Here is a 20726-nt window from a genome sequence, read left to right on the forward strand (position 1 = left end):
GGAAGGGGGGTATAAAAACAACTCGCAATTATTAACAAAACGGCTCGACTGTGTTATCTAGCGTTTAATTTATCTCACCCTTAATGACTCATACACAAAAAATACTATTTTACTATGACTACACATTCGTAACTTAAAGGTAAAGGTGGAAAAGTAGGTGTTATTAAAATTTCAAAATGTTTGCAACACAACATATCCTTACGCTGAAATTAATAATAAGAACATATCATGACCATATACTATCTACTTTAAACAATTTCTGAATTCTCATCTGCTGCCAGGACAGATGGACTCGTCGTTGTTCGCACACTGTTATAATAAAATCAATTAATAAGAGTTTATCCGATCCGAGAGAAGTTTATCCGATAGTTAACATATGGATAATCGGTGAAATTTCAGGAAACAGATATGAACCGAAACTGCCAGGAAGTTTGTACCAAAAACGAAGTAACTAACTAAGTAGACTTCTAACCAAAATTTACATTGTTAAACCACCCGTTAAGTTCCGTTTGTTTCGAATTTCAAATTCCGTTTGGGATGGCCATTTAACAAATACCAATTAGTATCTTATGGGCAAACCCGATGAATTGACTTCTTATCTAACTGCGATAGAAAAATTAGAAAATCCTTTAAACATTCTTGTGCAGCCAGTAAAGACGTTTAGAGCTCTGTCTAGAGATCGGTCTAGACCCGGATAATTTACAACGGCCGTAAACAGAAACATCAATACAACCGTGTTTCAACACGCTTCCTTTAGGAATGAATATTCATCGACTGTCAGGCAGTTCATATACTCGAATAGGAAACGTATGCTTTGGACAGGATTTCCATTCTATGCACAAATATCAAAGCTATATTGCAAAAACAGGATCTGTTATAAACAGAGTGCTAGACTGCTGTAGAACGTACCAGAACCGGTTGGCTAGAAAAATTATAAATAGAACATATTAGATACCATTAAATAAAGGCAAACAATAAAAAATGTACTCGCGGTCGAGACTATTTTGAGAGCAGACCACTTTTGCGGTAGTAGTCCGTTAGGTTGTAGCTAGTCAGCGTCACCTGACTTGCAAGTAAATCCCTGCTGAGCTCAGCTGCGCACCATTTTTCTAGGCATAAGTGTCATAGATTAACAAACAGCATTCTTAATGAAAACTTCACGACCCACACTCCTTATTGATTGGGGAAACACTATTAGCGGGGGTAGAGACTCCCCAAAAATTTGTTAAAAGACGTAAATGAATAATGAATGCGCGTGTCTACGGCCTGCTCGCCCGGTACGAAGTTCGTATGCAACGCTGTCACGGAGCCTAACTGCTGGTTACATAATGATGACTATCTTTGAGTTTACGAGGTGGCAGATTGGGAATTCAATTTTTTAGCGTAAAATTTGCCGGGCGAGTGATATCTGAGGAGAAATTCAGGCTTAGACATTTATTTTTATTGTAACCTTATGTTCACATAGCGATCGTTATGACAACTATAGACATAAAAGTTGAGTCGTTTTTCCTTTGCTAAAAATATAGTGATGTCATTTCATCGGCGTCTTAGACGGGTATGAAACTGCGACAGCCTCTGGATGCATATAGCTGCATATTTAGCTTTGTGGAATTTAAAAAAATCTAATTTTTCAAAGTTCTGATTTATCCGATCCGCGCGATAGTCCACGACACACACAGCCAGTTGAAGAAGCATTGTGAATCGACCAGACAAATAGATGTTGTGCTTTATGACGAAGTTAAAAATGGTTGAAAGCATTGAATGCCAGTCGATCGACCACTTCCATATGTCTGACATGCCTCCAAGACTATAAGGCCCGGTTCAGTTCCCAGCTGCCGAAAGCGTTCCTGATGTATTAGGTTTCCTATGTAGGACAAACTTTGTACTTACAACCGGATACGGCAATATGGGACCGATTATTCAACGATGCGCTGTAGTTTACTAAATTGTAACGACATAATAACGATTACTTTTATTTGACAAAATTACACACACACACACACGTTTAAATCTAGATCTGTTTCTCAGGAATCCATACATTAATACAAAAGTTCTTATGAACTATCAGCTATCCGATGATTTCAGAATCGGCAATTGATTAAATGTTGGAAAATGTACACCAGGAGTATCATTAACAAGCTGTCCTATAGCGTGCTCATATGGAAGATACACGTAGTATCGGACACCTGTGATGGACATATATCCACTTCTAAAATCAGGGCACCGAACCTATTTCTGCTGAGTCAGAATCAGAACCTAACAGCCAACTTCTCTCATGCTCAATGGGGACAGTAATCGATTTGTTAAAGAATTTAATTTTTCCATAACAATAAGTACGTTATTATATAAACCCAAAGATGTTTTCTTGAATAGTTTACCTCCAGTGGGGTCTAGACATTATTTGTGGGTGAGAAAGCTTAATTCCATTCTACAATACACTTGTTAAAAGTGGATCCTGTACGCAACAACAGATTGAAAGGCCATAGCTGAGAAGTGCCTTAGCTTTTTCTCACAATTTATAATACGCAAAGTTATCTGTAATCATAAAAACACAAGCTTAGCAGAAAAAATTGTACTCTGTAGTCTATTTCTTCCTATTACATACGTTTCTTTGATTGATACTTATAAATGCAAACTCTCGATCATGCACCACCGCAATTCTGTCCGTGTCCCATAACATTCTGGTCGGCCGCAGCCGAAAACAGTCTAAGACCTTCACAGTTTTAATGAGAATATGAACTCAGCGCATATTGATATAGATGATGGCACTCTTTTTCACTCTGTCGAGACTAAGTAAAATTTATACGAACACAAATTTCGCGCTAGAAGCCTCTCGCGGGTAGGCCCCCGTTTCATATACTCCGATAATTAAACTGGCGCTGGGGCTTCCACAAGTGCGAACAGCATGTCGCTGGTGCCTTCGCAATTATTGAGGCCCCACCGAAAACCAAAAGTTGATCCACATGTGTCGTTGAAAGCCTGAACCATTACTCGTCAACCTATTTAAGTTTTGGTTGTATGTTTGAAAGCAGCGTGTTTCAACAATGCGCTGTTTCTCTAATATAAGTTAGTCACGCCAAATAAATAGCACCGAGTAAGTTAATGACATGAAAAAGACATACGTAGTGGACTCATGCTAGCCTCAAAGCACACTGGGCATAGTAGATTGCATGTGAGTTAATCTGTCACGGTGTAACTTTGAGTGAACAGATTTACAGATTCTTTGGTTGGGCTACACAGATGCAAGATTCAAGCTGGCGAGTTTCTGACCAAGTGTATCATATGTTGAGTCTTTCATTATACATAGGAGTTAACCAACATCAACAGGCAACAAAGGACTGCCATTAAGGAAAACGCAGAAAAAGCTTTATTATATTTTCTAAGTAGCTTCCACATATTTTGCTTATAGCGTGTAACAGCTGTTGTGAAGTTCTCATTTATTTGTTCTATTATTATTATTATTATACTTCGTTATATACATAAATCGTGATATTAAATTTGTAAGTTTTTAACACACGCATGCTAATTTCACACAGAGTAACCAAGATTCAATGAGTATCAGCGTGAATTACTATTTGTCTGCGGTTCCGCAATGCTAGGAAATCCGACGATCTTTTCTATTAGTGATATAACATCGAAATTGAGACAGTTCTCAAAAAATAAGAAGCTTGCCCCTTTGCTATCTGGTAGACTCTTCGTTCGGATTCGAATTTGAAAGGCCGTGTACATTTTTGTTCTCTTTGAACAGCCTCACCGCATAGCGTAGCAGCTTTCGAGTGGACACGAGGCTGGAAGGGGTGGAATTGAAGGGCAGCGATATCACGAAGTTAGGCGTTTGATACAGGTTGTGCGAACAGGTTCAGAACTTTAAGGTTGCTCTCTCATCCTTGCGAGGGGCAGAGGCGGCCCAAACCAAGATCGCAAACCTGGATCGGACACACGGTCCCGATAAGGGATGAGCTCTGGACATAAGCGTTGGGCTAAATTCTGCCAGGTTTGTTCATAGTAGAGCATGACTATATATATATATATATATAAATCTATTCTACTCATTCATAAATCTAGGCTCTATGAATTTGACCCCGCAAATTACAAGCTCGAAGGTCCACACACAGAGTGCGTGAGGGCATAACGGCCAACGGCAGGTCCTTCGTCCAGAGTACGTTTAATGCCTGTAGGAAGTATCTACAGGAGGCCTCATAGAGGCGAATTAGCTTTTGTTCCCTTGGGAACTTCTGCAGGACGTGCGTGTATCTTTTCGCCGTTTACCGCCCTATTCTCTGCTTTGTAAAGGTTTTCCGTTATGGAATGACTCGGGAGTTACCTACTGGTGGAACCTTTTGCTAGGCATTGGGCTACATGGCCTAAACCCATTCATGGTGGCATTTTATTTTTGTAAGCTAAACAGCCACTTAGCGAGTCCTTCCAAAACTGCCACCAAAATATCAGTTCGCACAAAGCTGTAATGTCACTAATAAATCCTACTCGCTTAGCGAGCTTCTGCTGGATGTCCAGTCAATGAAATAAAGCCTCCTGTCGTCACACTATTCATCCGCTTCCTCGACGAACGGATTTTTCTAATTTATAGTATATATATGTATATATATATATATATATATATAGAACGCAGTACACGCAGGCTACGGTCCCAACGGCGCCGCTGTAACCATGTGTCACCTTATACAAAGCAATTGTCGACCTAACTGCACCGACCTCGCTGGTTCGAGCTGACGTTTCACACGTCACCCAAACAAGGCATATTAACATGAGAACAGCTATGGTTCCCCATAGGAATAGAAGAAATACTAAATACTTTTGTGTGAAGAAGAAACAATACAAATAGGAGGCATAGACGAGAACGGCAATAACGTCGAATTCGAAATCCTGCAGAGGTTTTCACTTGCTCTGTAGGTAAAAACAAAAATGTCACGTGCACTCCTATACGCAGGTGACTTCAATCTGCGAAGCAAAGGGTTATACCTAAATGAGTACACCTTTATATTATTATTTATGTGCGTATTTCAATAGAGGCCCGATGGAGATTAGCGGGGCATTCTGTATTGCGCAAATGGTCCCCTGATTAAGTAGCAGTTGTTCTTTAGTCGCATGTACTGGATTTGCACTGGGCAGTCTTGCGAAGTGAGTTGCCATTTGCCATACATTAAAATAACCTATGTGGCTTAAGCACACGATGCAGCGAGTACATAGTTGTCTACTGAAAGATGCCATAATGGGCTTGATGGAAACAGGAATACATTTACTATTGGAAATCATCACCGAAAATAAGAAAAAAAAAAACAGCTACTACAATATTAAATTCATATTTATTGGCAAATTATGTTATTCGTACCAATGTGATGTTCTTACTAATTAAATTTTAATGACGTTTTTAACAAGAAAAAGACAGGTAGGACAGTATAATTATAAAACACCATCATTAAAGATCAAGCGAGATTTCATGTTTATCTGTGCTTACGCATAATATATACCCAAACACACATACAAATGTCAAATCTAATGTACATATTCAATGTATGTATATGTGTAATTAAAAATCGTAAACAAGCCTTCACCAAAAAAATAGTATTGACCCCCTGCACCACATTGTTTCGGGATTGACATGGTAGCTATTCATACTTGAAACGGTACCCTTCACTGCTTATTGTAGCATATACGTATGTATATATATCTATATATAGCATGTAGCAAGGTTTACGTTTGAACTGCTACCTATTTAAAGGCACATGAAGGACAGTCGATAAACTAATTTTTATTTTTTCTTGTTTCCTATATCGCTACAAGAGCTGCCTCATCCGCCTGCATACAATCTCAATATTGTTCAGATTTTAGAAACAGAATATAGAGCACACTTTTATATATAGAATATATATAGAATATAGAGCGCTGACACTTTTATATATTTATATGCAAGGGCTATACTCTTTCCTTAGCTATCTTTATTTAATTTTGACTTTCTTAGCTGTTACTAGTTTGCAGTTATAGAAACCGTAGTAAATATCCTTGTACTAAAGGACTTCTCCTTTTCAGCCTACTAATTGATGGTCGGTTTTAGAAGACGCAAACTTAATCGTATCGTCTAGTCGGCACTTTTTGACGATGAACGTACCGTGTGCGGAGGTTGGGTTCCAGCCCAATATCATTGGCCTGTTTATTTGGTTTTAATACGCTAACGTGGATATAATTTTTTACTGCTCTGGCAGAAAAATTCGTTTCTAATCATCGTGCTTCATAAAGACGTTTTAAAAAAGGCCAATTAATCTAAAGGTGATATATATGTATTTATATAGTATTACGATGTATCTGGGACGGTAATCTTCTAAATTTTACTGTACTTGTGGACCTGTTGTCGATGTTTTTAGTATGGAGACACTTGAAAATTTGCTTACGAAAGAAAGTGACTGCTCAAGAGACTGTATGAATGTTATACAGTCGTAATCAACCTTTGTATTATGTAGAGCGCTATGGGGTAGATGAGTTGTCGTGTATAGGTTAGGGATCGACAACTTTGTCGACCGGTTGTTAGCTTCAATTGAACCTTAATAATGATAATAACACTCATAACGTTTAAATGAAATGTTTCTATTACGGTAAATATGGTTCGCTCAAATAGGTTATCAATCGACTTGAGCCGCCTCAGATCCTCAACAATTTTTCGACGCTTTTGAAAGAACTGAAAAATTTGCGTGTAAAAAAAATGTATAAGTATATATATCAATGCATGTATCAAGCAATGTAGTACACATAAATAGGTCCGTAGAATACAGCAGGGGTCTTAAGCATATTTAAGGCTTGAAAACTTCGAATTTGTTTTTGTAGCGCAAGGACTTAACTAGACATGTTGTGAAAACCGCATAATAGGCTACCAATGCCAGCCTATTAGGTATTACTTTGTTTTAGGCTTTTGAATTTATTTTCTCTACAATAATATCATCGTATGGTAGACTGTCTGCTGATCTCTGGCTAGTTGTACACAAATCTACATGAAGCCTTTGGCAAATGGTCGATCACTGCCTTATCCACGAGGCCCTGCAGGACGGCCCTCTGCCAAATTGGCATTCAAGCAGACTGACGATGGGAAAGGAAACCGTCGTTTTGCATTTAATTATGCTCATTTCCCTGGCTACCTAAATCCAATAGGTAGCAATACGACAATGCTGAGGGCGCAAAAAGAAGTACACAAGAATCCTGCTTAGGACCTACGAAGAGAGACCTGCTCCGTTGGTTGATTATCTGTGAGCCATTGGTTCAAGTCTGTAACTCTTCAGTAAGCCACCCTTATAGCCCGCTTGTCTGCCTGGGAGTCTCTGATCCATTGTAGTCTCTGAGGTGGAGACTAGGCTGTCTAGGCTTGGCCCAGTAAGATGGTGAGAGTAATAATCGTTTCGGAAGGAAGACTAATGAAGGCAGAAGTAAGATTGAAGGCTGACGGTTTGCATTCGACGGCTATAGCATGAAACTGATTAAGATTAGACATCAGGACTGACTGACCGTTTGCCACGGACGGGGAAAAGACACCAGAACGGTTAAGTCCAAACGATAGCTGTTGTCATAGCATGGTGCCTTACCTCCAATAGTTCGCCACTGCCACAGTTTTTTATCACGCAGACCTTATGTCTCGCTGCAATAAGGTGGAGAAATGAGGCCATTCAGGTTGGCATTTGTTGGCGAGTGGCCTGCTCCTGACATTTACGTAAGGCTAAGTATCACCATGTGCGTGTGTATCCTTGTCTAACCTGCTAGAGTGGGTGAGTCCTGACAGACATACGCACAACTCACTTGGTAAATGAGTGAGCCTTATCTGCGGTACGCTCAGTTTGCCTTTGCCGAAATCCTGTTACTATCCAATATAGCATCGTAGCAAGGATAGCGTCTTTTATCAGAGGTGTATTTTTGGTAGCTGCGCTTTCAAAACAGGCGATCGCCGTTTCCGACGGACCGACGGTCGATGCCCCTGAGTCAAGTCGCCTCGTTTTTCAAAAAATTATACAATCGACAATGAGCCAAAAACGAGATGGCCTCGATTCAAAGCGCAATACTGTATTCAAGGAAATCACACGCCATTAGACCATGAAAATGGACTTATCTTAATGAATGATCTTATGGAAATCTTAAGGCTGATTCCCTTGATGATACTCTCACTGGCGAATTGTTATGTCGTTTTACGATTAAGTGTTTTTATGCACGTAGGAGCATGCTATTCTGTTCGAAAGGAGCTCCGTGCATGGGTATCAGGCACTTGCGATTGAGTTTTGTTTATATTGCAAAATAGCTACGTGCCACTGTTAGGGCATCATTTTTATGAATGTTGTTTACAACCGCATCAACCGTTGCTCGTGGGTACGTAATCGTGGGAGGCACAAGTATCGGATGCGGACGCATGTGCTTAAAAATTAAGTCAGGTGTGGTAGTCAGCACAAAAATGGTTCTCAAATCAGAAGCAAGTTCGATATCTAAATACGAAGTCGTACGGAGGCACACTAGCTACCGTATTATTTTTATCAATCATCTTTCATTTCTTTCTTTATGAAGAACGCTACTTATTTTACGCTCAAATAAAACATGTAGGTCTTGTAACACAATAAATATAGAAACAGACAATTCATACTGTGATTTTTTTTTCATCATTTTACTATCTCTTAATATTGATAGCACAAAAAAGACATCCTACTTGAAACAGTCTTGAATCGACAACAAGCATACGATTGATTTACAATGATATAAAAATTGATGTTCCATTTGTAGTGATCCGAACATCTGATCCAGGCCGCCAGGACAACATCTATGACGTTACTTCTATTGGCCAGTGGTGTCCAGTGTGGCCGGTCTGCATTCGATATCCCGCGATAAGTCACGTCTGAGATCAGACCCACTTTCGTATTGACCATCGGTGGGTTTTTTCTGCGTTTCACTGCTATGATTATAATCTGCCTGATCGTGTGCGTGACATGGCGGTCACACAAGACGTTGTAATGTAACCTTCTTATAGTGAAATTGTGATTCAAGCGATTTGTCGTATCGGCGATATCGCCACTGGTGTCTGAGGTAATAATATAACTTCTTTCTACATCTACATGCTAGATATAAATCGCGCTATGAGATATCAAGCCACAACGCTATCTTAATGTTATGATTATTATATCGTTAATTATCAGTACTATTATTATTATTATTGAATTTGATGTTTTTTCGTATTTCCACTATATTTTCATCAGGCTATGTCATATTCGGTGATCGGTCATCCTAACACAGGACTATATTGTAATATCAACATAAAGATTATTGTGTTCTATGGGTTTTATCCGGTGCGTTAGGACTACTCAGCTCGATGAGCCCTTATAGCGACTAAACTTCGTACTAAAACAACGAGCCGAATATACCGACGTCATCTTTCCCTTCTTGTGTTACTTCTGTAAAACGTTTTGAAGTCTAAGTTTTATTCTCAACCAGAACAGAGCGAGTCGTCATAAAATACCAGTCACAAGAGCACGTATCAGTTATATCAGTAAAATAATAGTTGTCGGTAGAGGAAAAGGGCGCGGCCTTTTCTAATGGGTTAGGTGGCGCCATTGTTTGCCGTAAGAAGCGCAGCCAATTTCTTGTCGAGCAGACAGCCGTCTACGAATTCCTTAACTGACAATGTCCCGTCGCCATCCTTATCCATCTTGAGAAAAATCTCTTTTGTGCGTTCTTCGGGAGACTCATCCGAGGTGCCCGGTCCAAGCATATCGTATAATGCCTATAGTCACATAGCGTTACGCAGAAAAATCAAGCGATACGTAAAAACGAGGTTAGTTAGTGTTAATCAGGTAATGAAGAAAGAATCAACTATTTAACTACGATAGCGGCTTTTGTAAAAAAGAATCATAATAAAATATAGTTCTTTAAGCTATTACCTAAACACTGACAGAGGTCCATCCACAGTGGCACAGTAAGAATCGTTTCAAATATAAAGCAACAGATACGGCTCATGCATAATACTCAGGCTGTGACTAATGGATGAATTTGGATTAATTATGTACTGAACAAAAGAAGAGGAACATTCTCTGAACAGCTCTACCAGAGCATCGTATGTATACATCAAGTATCGAAGCAGATCTCTGATCATGTTCCTTACCTTTACGATTTTGGTCATTTCAGTCAGTTCTATGCCTCCATCATTGTTGATATCGTACATACGGAACGCCCACTTGAGGCGTTCTTCTCCCGAGCTTGAGGCCGTAATACCGATTGCCATGAGGAACTCTTTAAAATCTATATGTCCACTGTTATCGGTGTCGAACGTCCTGAACACATGATCGCAGAACTTCTCGGGGTTGCCGGTGGGAAAAAAAGTTCGATAGATGTCTATAAATTTCTTGCGCGAAAGTCGACCAGAGGGACAATCCACCTTGAAACCCTCGTACCATTCCCGGATCGTCTGTTCATCATATTTGGTGTGCGTCTTGAGGAAATCGACGTCCTCATCACTAAGTTCGCGGATCTTTGTCTGCTGACAACCCATCGCGTTCAGCTTGCCAGTTTCGTTTGCTTGTATTCTAATCAGTGTTAGATCTTCAGCTCCATTTATTCTATTAGCTAGTTAACGGATTATGATCTATTTCTCTGCAGGCTTGCAAATTTCTTGCGAGTTGACGGGAACCGATGATGGGGGAACTTTTCGACTCGTTTAGTCTCTTCTAGATCTATGCAGCTAGCTTAGCTGGGGCATAGAACATGGTCAAGATGTCATCCCTTTCTTCCTCCCTAGTGTGTAGTACAATCTGATGGTAAGAATCGTAGTTTTTTACGTCCTATTCTGCCTGCTGTTACTGCTTCAGCCGATGAATATTACAATTTCGTTGACTGCCGATTTCGCATATTCAGGAGTAGGGTACTTGGAAGACTACGTAGGTAATAGACTACGTGTCTTTAATTTGTTCTATTAGCCAATGTGTATTTAGTATCAGTCAGGCTGCCTAACAATCGCCTCGGGAAGAGTGGGTGACGGGACAAGGGATTAGCAGAGCCACTCTTCTTAACGTACATCCGTGGGCCCTGTCTGCTTTCCGCTTCGCCGCAGACGTTTCTATGGGGCTGAATGTAGAAGTAGAGACACTCGAAGCTCGTTTTCGACAGGTCCTATTTTCTATGAATCTGATCGCTCAGTTTGTGATCCTATTTCCACTTCGATGTTTTCGTCGTCGCGCTGTCTTTTTTCCTGTTTCAGTTTGTTTTCTATTCCAGGCCCTTGTCGACTCTGTGTTATGTTGGCACCACGTATTTGTGCGACCACCTGAAACATGATGAAATTAGCTACAGCCAACGAATAACACTGCTATAATAGGCGACAACCGGCTAAACAGAAGGAAGACGCTTGTGTACAGGCGCTTTCCAGTGCATTCGTCAAAGCCATCCGATATTTAGCTGTATACATTTGTATTATAGAAAAAAAAAAGCAAAAAAATCATTATTGGATATAGCAAGCGTTTGATACGTGCACACATTTTATTCCATTCTGATACCTAATCATCGGGTAAAAAAAATCTTACCAACCATGCCAGAATACATTGTACCTGATACATGCAAAAGTTGTCATGCCATCCCTTGAAGATACATCTCTGATATGAATTTGGCCATGACGAGGTCTCCTATCATTGATGAATAGCATTAATCTTCATACTAATGTTTTGTAATCATCGAGTGTATAAATTCCTCGATAAATTAACATTGTGTATGTATTCTGGGGAAAAAGAAGTCACACAATAAACCTGATGCTGCCAACAATCTTCTCTAAAGGAATTTAAAAGCATCTTTTTAAAGTTCGGAGGGGTAAAGCGGCGTTAACATCCTTCACTAGGTTATTTAATAGTGACTTATCGTGGAGTTTTCCAATCACATGTGTGCACATATTTTCGTGTAAATAAAAGCAGTATGTGATCCCTTATTACTGCTCATCTAAGATACGTAAAATCTCATATCGATGATATTACGGTTCTCATGCTAGTTACATTAAAACCTATACTGCACATTTACAGTCTTTTGCGAATGTACCTGCCTATTGCCTATGTAGCCGATAGGCAACAATTCAATGCATCTATGGTTTTGTGCAAACAGGTCGCTGAACGTACGAAGAATGCTACAAGGAGCAGTGCATTGCAAGCCTGTACATCACCATGCCAGAATCGTCACAGACACACGTCCATGCAATAGACGTGCACACATGTATAGATACTCAGTCATTTAAACGAAACTCTTTTCAAGTGTCTGCCCACACACGATGATCTTCAAGGGCAACTTGTTCTAATATTTTTGGGGACATCCAAGATGAGACTGAAGAGTGGAGTGGCTGAGCACTGAACAGCAACCGGATATAGCCTATTAGTCGTATAGACAGTCGATCAGACCCCGACGATGATCTATCCCCAGTCGGATTCCATTTCGTTTGGTTATTTTTATATTATTAGTGGGAAAAACATTTACTTTATCTGATGACACTGGCTATTGATGAAAGGTCTACTGCTATGACAGCTATAAACCGTACGTTTCTGATGACAGTTCTGTAGGATCGTAAAAACGCCATGACTCTGCTAATGGTATTATGAAAGTTAATTTAGATTATTAAAACATGTGTAGAAACTCTGTTAGCAACTGTGACGGAGTGCTTAATCGGATCCTAACTATGCTTCTGTATCTTATAGCGCTTGTCGCTTTAAGTCTGTTCAGCCTATTCTAGGCCTACAAAGCTTACTCGCTGTAAAGGTCTGAGCCAGGGTTAAGCAGAGTAAAATAATAAGCGCTTGATGGTCTCTTCCTCCCTATCTATCTCTCTAGCTAACCAGCGGGCCAGTTAGAAGGAAGAAGAAAATCTATTTGGGACACTGAATGTAAGAAAGACTCCAAGCTAGTTGAAATGTGTTTCCACATGACATTTTGGATTGGTCTAGAGTTTGCTGTTTATATCAATAGAACACCGGATATGTGAGTGTGCGTACACGGCAGCACAAAGTACACAGTTACATAACTTATACATAGCGGATATTGCAATTGTTTGAAGAATGTAATTATATTTAAATAAATTTCAATGTAAGTTCAGCCGCAAACAGTTTTTTTTTCGAAAAGGAGGGTAAAATCATTTACAGTATTAGCAACATGACGAGTTAAATTGTAACTAAAAACAGAATCGATGGAAAAACACCAACCGAAATTCCCCGAATTAAACCCCTACATGGATAGATACTATTCTGATGTACTGTGGTAATGAGTGGGCATACGATAGAAAGGTCTGTATTTGATCTTTCAGGTCGCCCTGATCTTTCGTACAGACGATGCTAACTGCGTGCACCTGGATCGTAAAGCCCCTGTTGTATTTGCCCATATTATCAATAAGCCATAGGATAGGTCACAAAGGCCTTAAACGGGCTGCGAACGCATTTAACTGTGCAATTTTTATAATGTTTATGCCTTTACTGATTCTTCAGGATCGTGATACTGGGCAGGGATGCGCCTGCGATTGCTGTGCAAAACTTAAGTTGCACATTAAACGCAGGCTTAAATAGAGGACAAACACAAAAGGAACCTATAATACAGTAGTTAGTGTAAAGTCCACCCAACATAATCAGGCTAAGCATAAACTGGTAAAAGGTTGCACAAAGACATATGGGTTTATGGGCGAATGTTTACGCATTGACACCCAGTTACTTAGCGCAGCTTATCGCGTCACGTTTTCGTTTTGAACATATTCCTTGTCACAGCCGTTGGGTACCTATTATTAGCAAAGAATTAATTTGGACTCCAAGTCTATATTTATCGGTTACAATCAAATGAAGAACTTTTCGAATACTCAAGCATAAGTAACGTTAAGACAGTTAACTTTGCGATTGTATAATCAGTACCTGGCAGACGACGGTTACGAAACAGCCTAACGGTATGAACGCCACGCAAAAACTAGCGTGTTATCTTCTCTTCTGAGGTGCACGTTCGAGCGAAATAACATTTTTAGTAGTCGGGATTCTATAAATTAAGCCAACAGAATTTCACTCTGAACACAAATGGTTCACAGAATGATACCAACATAGACGAAGAAGTTCGAGCAAATAATAATTGTTTCGTGCCGCAGTAGCTCGGCCAACGTTCTCATGCTACGTTGAGGCTTTCGGCTTCCACGAACACTCCGAAGTAAGTACATGTGGTCAAAGTTTAAAAACGTGTGAACTTTACTCAGTAAATAATTAGTAGGCAGGAAAATAAGCTAATAATACACACGCCGATAGCAAGTAAGAGGCAGCGCTTGTTTCTGCTGCAGACACGATTGCTTCCTCCAATAGCTCAGCCTTTGTCATGGAACTTTTACATTCGTATATATGCGGTGATCTTTGACAAAGCGGTTGTCTGTGCAACGTGTAGAGGACTAGCCCATCACTGATTATAGGGCATCTTGCAATCTATTGGGTTCGCTGTTTCGTGAACATTCGATTAAATTGATCGTTCGATCTTTGTAGCTCGCGTAGTGTTTTCGCATCATACGTAAGGAAGAAAAGCCAGAAAGATTCAGCATGCTTCAGACATCTACAGGCATCATTATCCGTCACAATAATGTGGCATTGCCTGTTCTATGCTGCCTGCAATATAGCCTTGCATGTATACGAACGACTATAGGCTTATAGGTATACAGTTGTCATAAGCTGGTCTGCCTATAGCTACGAGGGTTAGTAGATGGTCAACCTTGGCCTTTCCAATAGCAATGGGCTAACAGCAACCGCTTCCAGGTCACGGATTGGCTCTCACCCTTCTTCCCCTTTCTCTCGATCTCTATGACAAAATCCTGCAGACCAATTTACCAACGTTGTCGTGCATACGCTTATCCCCCGTAGATATAAGGCCACACAGCCAAGCACATCCGCAGGCCGATCCGGCTAAGAGGCAAGCGATCTGCGGACTACGCCATTTATCGTTACAAATCGGGAGTAGTCTCCTGCCAATGGCTGCTGTACTTCAAAAAGCTGTACATCGGCCACAGGAGGTTTAAAGCCTCTGTGCAGCTAAAACCGTCATCGTCACCATCTAGCATTAATCAACCCCAAAGCTATAGCCAAGTCATCCCCGAGCCCCTCGAAACAACCTTTTCAAAAATCTACCAAAACAGACTCATCACTCCACCAAAGCTGTGTACGTTCACACCACCGCTACTCGTTTGTAAGCGTTCACCTTGCACTCTTGTAACACTCATTTGTGGTTACAGAAACTAAGTCCAGGTTTCCATCTCGGTCAATATAGGAAGAAGCCTGCCAACTCTTTCAATTACAGGACAGCTGAGCAACGATGGTTACACATACCGTAATGATTTGGACCGTCATATATACATATATATATATATATATACGTATCTCTTTATACTACATGTTGTTGAATTACACGACCTCGTCCTTATTGCCGGCCTAGGGCAGCGAAGGTCAAACGACAAAAGAATCGCTGAGTGTAATGGTTAGCTGGGTATGAGAAACCCCAAAACAATACGTAACTAATACCAGCTGATTCGCGCATATAATGCCAATAGTTTTGGACATGTTCTAAATAAGTGTTAATTCAGAGAAAGCGTTCAATAAATATAAAGAAAATAATTAAAAAAGAACGCAGTTATGACGTTGATATGCGAACACTTGCTTCTGTCAAAAGGAGGTACGGATATTGATTGCGTGTACTGGTTTTTTTCCGCGCTGTTTATGGGCGATGAAAAACATTCGATGGAAATTCTTGCTTTATTTCATTCTATTATATCATGCTAAGTTATCATAAACGCAGAGAAACACACTACACGTCTTAATAACAACCGTTAAGAAAATGTTCTCGCCAAAACGAAGGTTAGTCGTTGAAGATCCCAATTGTCATTCCACCAAAGACGGTATTCATCGAAGTATACGTTTATTGCGCTTCATCATAACTGTTGCCCATTTACCACTTAGCAACTAAGCGGTCAGATGCGTCAGCTTGCGTTTCCATTTAGTGCCCTTCTTTCTATTGCCGATGCTTGAATAAGCTGAGGTCAAGCTGTTCGTTCGAGTTTAGACTAAGCCAACAATACAATCATACACACAGAGACCTCACTAACGCACGAACAGGGTGACAAAGTTGCCACGCGTAAAATTACTTTTATCTACGGTGTGATAATCCGCAAATATTCATTAACTATATTCTCTACCATAGAAGTCTACTGCAATATTGAATTGTTCCATTTCATATCAACGTCAGAATCATCCCTAAATGTGACATTATATCCAGGCCGATCTCAGGCAGGTTGCAGGCCGAAACGAAACAGACCCACGATGAGTAAATATCACGTATTCACATAGGACTCCAATGACGCGTAGGCAATGACACCACTTTTTGAATAGCTCATGGCAAGCTGCCGCTTGAACGCAACTGGTTGCTGTATTCCATGGGCCCTAGAGCAGGCTGCAATAGTCCAAGGCTTAATTGTATGTCGAGGAGGAGCGCTGGGAGAAAACGGTGGAATGGAGGGCCTGGGTCAAGGGGCAGTTGCAGATGTATAATTTGAACTGATACTTTCCATCCACATACAATTACGGGCCTATAGTTGTAAATCGATGTTTAAATATGCACTAGGCGGTTGCGGCGGGGCTAATTTCTATAAGGTCAACTAGGACAAAATCAGAGACGATGTTCCTTTTTCTCGGCCAAAAATGTACCTATACTTGGTCCTGTCTCGAAAAAAGTCGTTTGATAGTAGTCATCTGAGGAGCAGAGAAGGGCGAAAAAACAGTGGTGATATTTTTTTAGGTAGCATCAACTGGTACAAGATCTTATTAAGTAGGCATTTTGTAAATTGTTTTTTTTGCACATTTTATCAGTAATGTAATATCAATTTTATAACTGTATTAGAAGCTAGCTGCACGATTTTATTTTGAACCGTCTTCACGATTCAATTAGGGTTGATATTTATCTATAGCGTCCCCAGTGAGGCAACGTCAGCTGTCGAAAAGCACCGAAACAATCTTCGGTATCCGATCATGACGCGCTTTCCCATCTTCACCGGCATACGTGTTAGAACTCATTTAACATAGAATACCACTGCGGAGCAACAAATACGAGATCGTTTAAGAACAGAATGAAGCTAGAACTTTTTCGAATACGGTAAAAAGAGAATAAAGTCCTTTCAAAGCATTGTAGAGATCCAGGTAAATTGACAAACGTTTACGGCTCGTTCGTTTACGGTACATTCAGTTGAAAAGCATAAACACTGACCTGTCGGTTAACTCCGAAAATCAGAGGACTGAAAAATAAAAGTGGCCAATTGCATAAAAATAAACAACTGAAGTTCGGGACTGAAGACGACAGAAGTGCATATTGGCTGGTCTAATACACATTACAAGGTCATAAACCTGTCTGTATTATCTCGAGGAAACGCTAGTCATTATTGTAAGAAAAAATTCAACCAGATACAGTTTCTTTTCAAGTCTTACCACAGAGAACGATTTTTGCTTTGTTCGAAGGCGCCAATCCTTCCTTTGGGTTCCGTTTCGCCTGAGCTCCCGCTCGTAAGGTCACCTAACAACAGACATATGCTTTGGCTAGATGCTTAAACAACCGTCTAACCAATCATACCTCACCAGGAAGCGTTTTCAGATCAATTCGTTGTGCTCGACCGCGCCGGCCTCGCGTTGCCAAAGCTCTGCGACTACAGCTATCGCAACGATTTTGGTGCCCAGTCCTTCTGCCGCCAGCGGCTGCTTCGCCGGACAATGCTACACTCTGACTTGTGCCAGCTTATAGGGTATCAACCGCAAATGAAGTAAGCACAAGCAACGTTAAAACAAATGAAAAACAGTGTACCTTTTGTCTCAAAAATGGCTTCCCCAACTTGCCGCCCAGGCCTGTCCGAGAGACCCACTCAGATCAAAATATAAACAAATAAACCCATTCGAGTTTAGTTAGATATTTCTTTTGTTGGCAGAAACGTGCATCTGCCCTCATAGATGTTGCAAAGAAACCCACGTACGTGATATACGCACGTACGGAAAAGCCGACCACTGTGAGGGCATCGAGTGATCTGCGCTATTGCCCAGCGTTGCGTCACATAGCGTAGCCGATTGCAACTAGACGAAATAGCTTGGACCGCCCATGTAGTTATCGGTAGCGGCTTTGTGGAGCATAAAGGCATTTTCGGAAGTACGTGCGTATATAGTTTGAGCGTAAGTCTTCTCTACAAGAAATCTGGTAAAGGGTAAAGAAAAACAAGAGGAAAGAACTGATAGGGCTAGGGCAAATGCACAATGGTACTAATAATAGCCGCGGAACACCCCAGAAAAGCAATCAGTCACATCTATCTACGTTATGTATGTAAGGTGAAAATGTACGTATATGGGACGTAAGCTTTATAAATTATGCCTCAGAGACAACCCACTACCTAATGAATATTATAACCTAGAAATATACAACTCGGTTAAAGTCATGGGGGTGGGTATCTTGCATGCAATATTGATAAATCATATATGATCGCATAGTTCTATCTATCACCATTCACAAGCAACACTCGAAAGGTGAACTTTTAAAAACGGCCCTCTGACCACCTAATCATGCAAGCTTAATTAAGTTAAACCTCATAAACATGCGCGTCTATCATTTACTGGTTAATCAGCTAGAAATCATTGTGTGATCTTCCAACGTCGCATCATATATATAGATACTGCAGTGTAAAAAGCCCTATGCGAAACACGTTACAGCGTAAAGTCGCCATTACTAACCACGCACATCGTAATCACAAACAGGATTCAGCGAATTTGCTCACTGATGCAATGAGTGAACTTTATCCGTTAGCTAGCTATGCAATACGTTACGTAACTTCAAGTACTTAACCGGTGCTTACCGTTCCTTTGTCTGTTCATATGAACTTGCACTTGATCCGCAGTCCGATCTAACCATCGGCACAGATGCCATCGCAGCCAGCCGAACTACCCGCCACTCCCACCAATGCAATGAGAAAAACCCGATCAGAGAGGCAGAAAAATGGTTTGCTTCGGAATGATGATGATCGACAACGTCAAAAGCTGCACTATAGATGAATATGTATCTTCACCAGTAACCTGTTGTTAGCAGTAGCTGTCATTGTTGTTGTTTGCCGTCCCTGTTAAGAGGAAGAACTACCTATTAGAACACCTAAGTAACATCCTCCGTTGAAGTTCGTCGTGCTAATTCTAAGACGACCTCGCGATCGCGCAAAGGCCATCCGCCATACGCAGCGTCATCAACATTAGTAACATTTACAGTTTCGTTGTTGTAACTCAGTTGCTTTTTTCTTTTTTTTTAATTCAAACAGCCACATGGACATTTTACCACCATTAGCTATCAGTAAGTTTCCTCAACTTTTAATTCTTTGCTTCAATTATCGCTCTGTCACAATGACCATCACCTGGTAGGTTAGCATCATTAGTGAACGTTATCAATTCATAGAATGAGGCGTCGAATCCACAACGGACGCAACGAAGTGAGCAATGCTGTTCTATCAGAGGTCATTCTGATTGCAGACGACTGTAGGTGCTGCAGTCGCAATTATGGCTATAGATTTCTCCAATGTAGGAAGGTATACTGACGCTGATAGTCGCCGCTTTCTTGAACCACTCGCTATGCCGCGATTTAAGCGCAACGACGCCCAAACGAGACAGGACGACTAAACCAGGGAGCACCGTTACACTGAAACTCACTACAGTTCGACGTCTATTGTTGTCGATGCGACATCCAACCTCAGTTTCTTACAACAGGTACTTCATTCTGCTTCATTCAGCTTGATTTACTACCTGGCTACAGCTAGCTGATGGTGTACACCATCCCAACTTCGCGCACTCCCATATTCTGTCGTTTGTTTTGATTGTTCTTTGCTGCGACGCTATGGTGGCTTTTTTTGACTCTCTGCCTGATGCGTCTTGTAACTCATTTATTTTCACAATAACCGCCGTTACAGCCGTAAAGACATGTGACGCAGTTTCATGTAAAAATAATAACAAGGAAAATAAGGAACTAGCTATACAGGGGCAAATACTCTAATGGGGCATACGCACCTCGCCAGGCGCTGTACATACAGAAAGGAAACGAACAGCGGCAATCCTGCAGGACTGCTTTAGATGTCCTTGTCTAAGTGAAATACTCCAGCGTTTGTACGAGATTTCCTGCTTATGCTTCCTCCATACAAAATTGATCTAGCTTTATTGGAAAAGGTAGTGATAGCAGAGTAATTGTTGTCTGCGCCAACATTCTAATTGGGTCGCTGCAGGAAATCATTTCCTCCTTTCAAGTTCAATTATTCCCAAGCTGGTATCTAAAGCGAGTATGCTTTTTATATGCAGGAGTTGTTGGAACGTGCTTGAATACTCAGCCCGGGATGCGTTTGATGGGAAAGCACGAGAGTCTCAGTTGGATTTTACTACCAAGTAATCGCAATAACAGTAATTGCTAAATTGCTATTCAATTAAAACCGGTAGCCTATAACCCACGATATAATAAAGGTCGTGCTTTTTCGATTTTTAGGCCGATGAAAACCGTGCATGCCCGTTTGACAAGTTCCTATTCATTATAATTCACTGTGACTATTGATCAGAGCAGTGGTGACGATTGGCCACAATAGATCCGTCTAGTTTGGGTTAGATCTGTTGGCTCTTTTGGATTGAGTTCCCACTGCCAACTGATCTGGTGACATTTCAGACGTGGTTAAGGTCGGA

The 20726-nt window shown here is 40.7% G+C and overlaps 2 protein-coding genes across 14 annotated transcripts in view; both read right to left on the minus strand.

Annotated features, from left to right (window-relative positions):
- Nca (neurocalcin homolog) overlaps window positions 1-20726 on the minus strand; it is a 67088-nt gene that overhangs the window by 15170 nt on the left and 31192 nt on the right. The gene's annotated exons all lie outside the window — the stretch shown is intronic.
- Window positions 5306-20726, minus strand: part of LOC147755925 (neuronal calcium sensor 2) — a 46609-nt gene continuing 31188 nt past the window's right edge. For 4 of the 8 annotated variants that reach the window (XM_086988591.1, XM_086988587.1, XM_086988589.1 and 1 more), the window contains 3 exons: window positions 18881-19138; window positions 10136-11293; window positions 5306-9757 (listed from right to left, as the gene is read on the minus strand). In XM_086988591.1, coding sequence (XP_086844717.1) covers window positions 9575-9757; window positions 10136-10522 — 570 coding nt within the window. In that variant the 5' untranslated portion in view covers window positions 10523-11293; window positions 18881-19138 and the 3' untranslated portion in view covers window positions 5306-9574. Of the gene's footprint in view, window positions 9758-10135; window positions 11294-17477; window positions 17563-18880; window positions 19139-20726 lie in introns of all 8 variants that reach the window. The other 4 variants (XM_022802697.2, XM_086988586.1, XM_086988590.1 and 1 more) reach the window with 2 other exon arrangements.

Source organism: Varroa destructor, unplaced genomic scaffold, assembly GCF_002443255.2.
Source record: "Varroa destructor unplaced genomic scaffold, Vdes_3.0 BEIS01000004.1, whole genome shotgun sequence".
NCBI lineage: Eukaryota > Metazoa > Arthropoda > Arachnida > Mesostigmata > Varroidae > Varroa > Varroa destructor.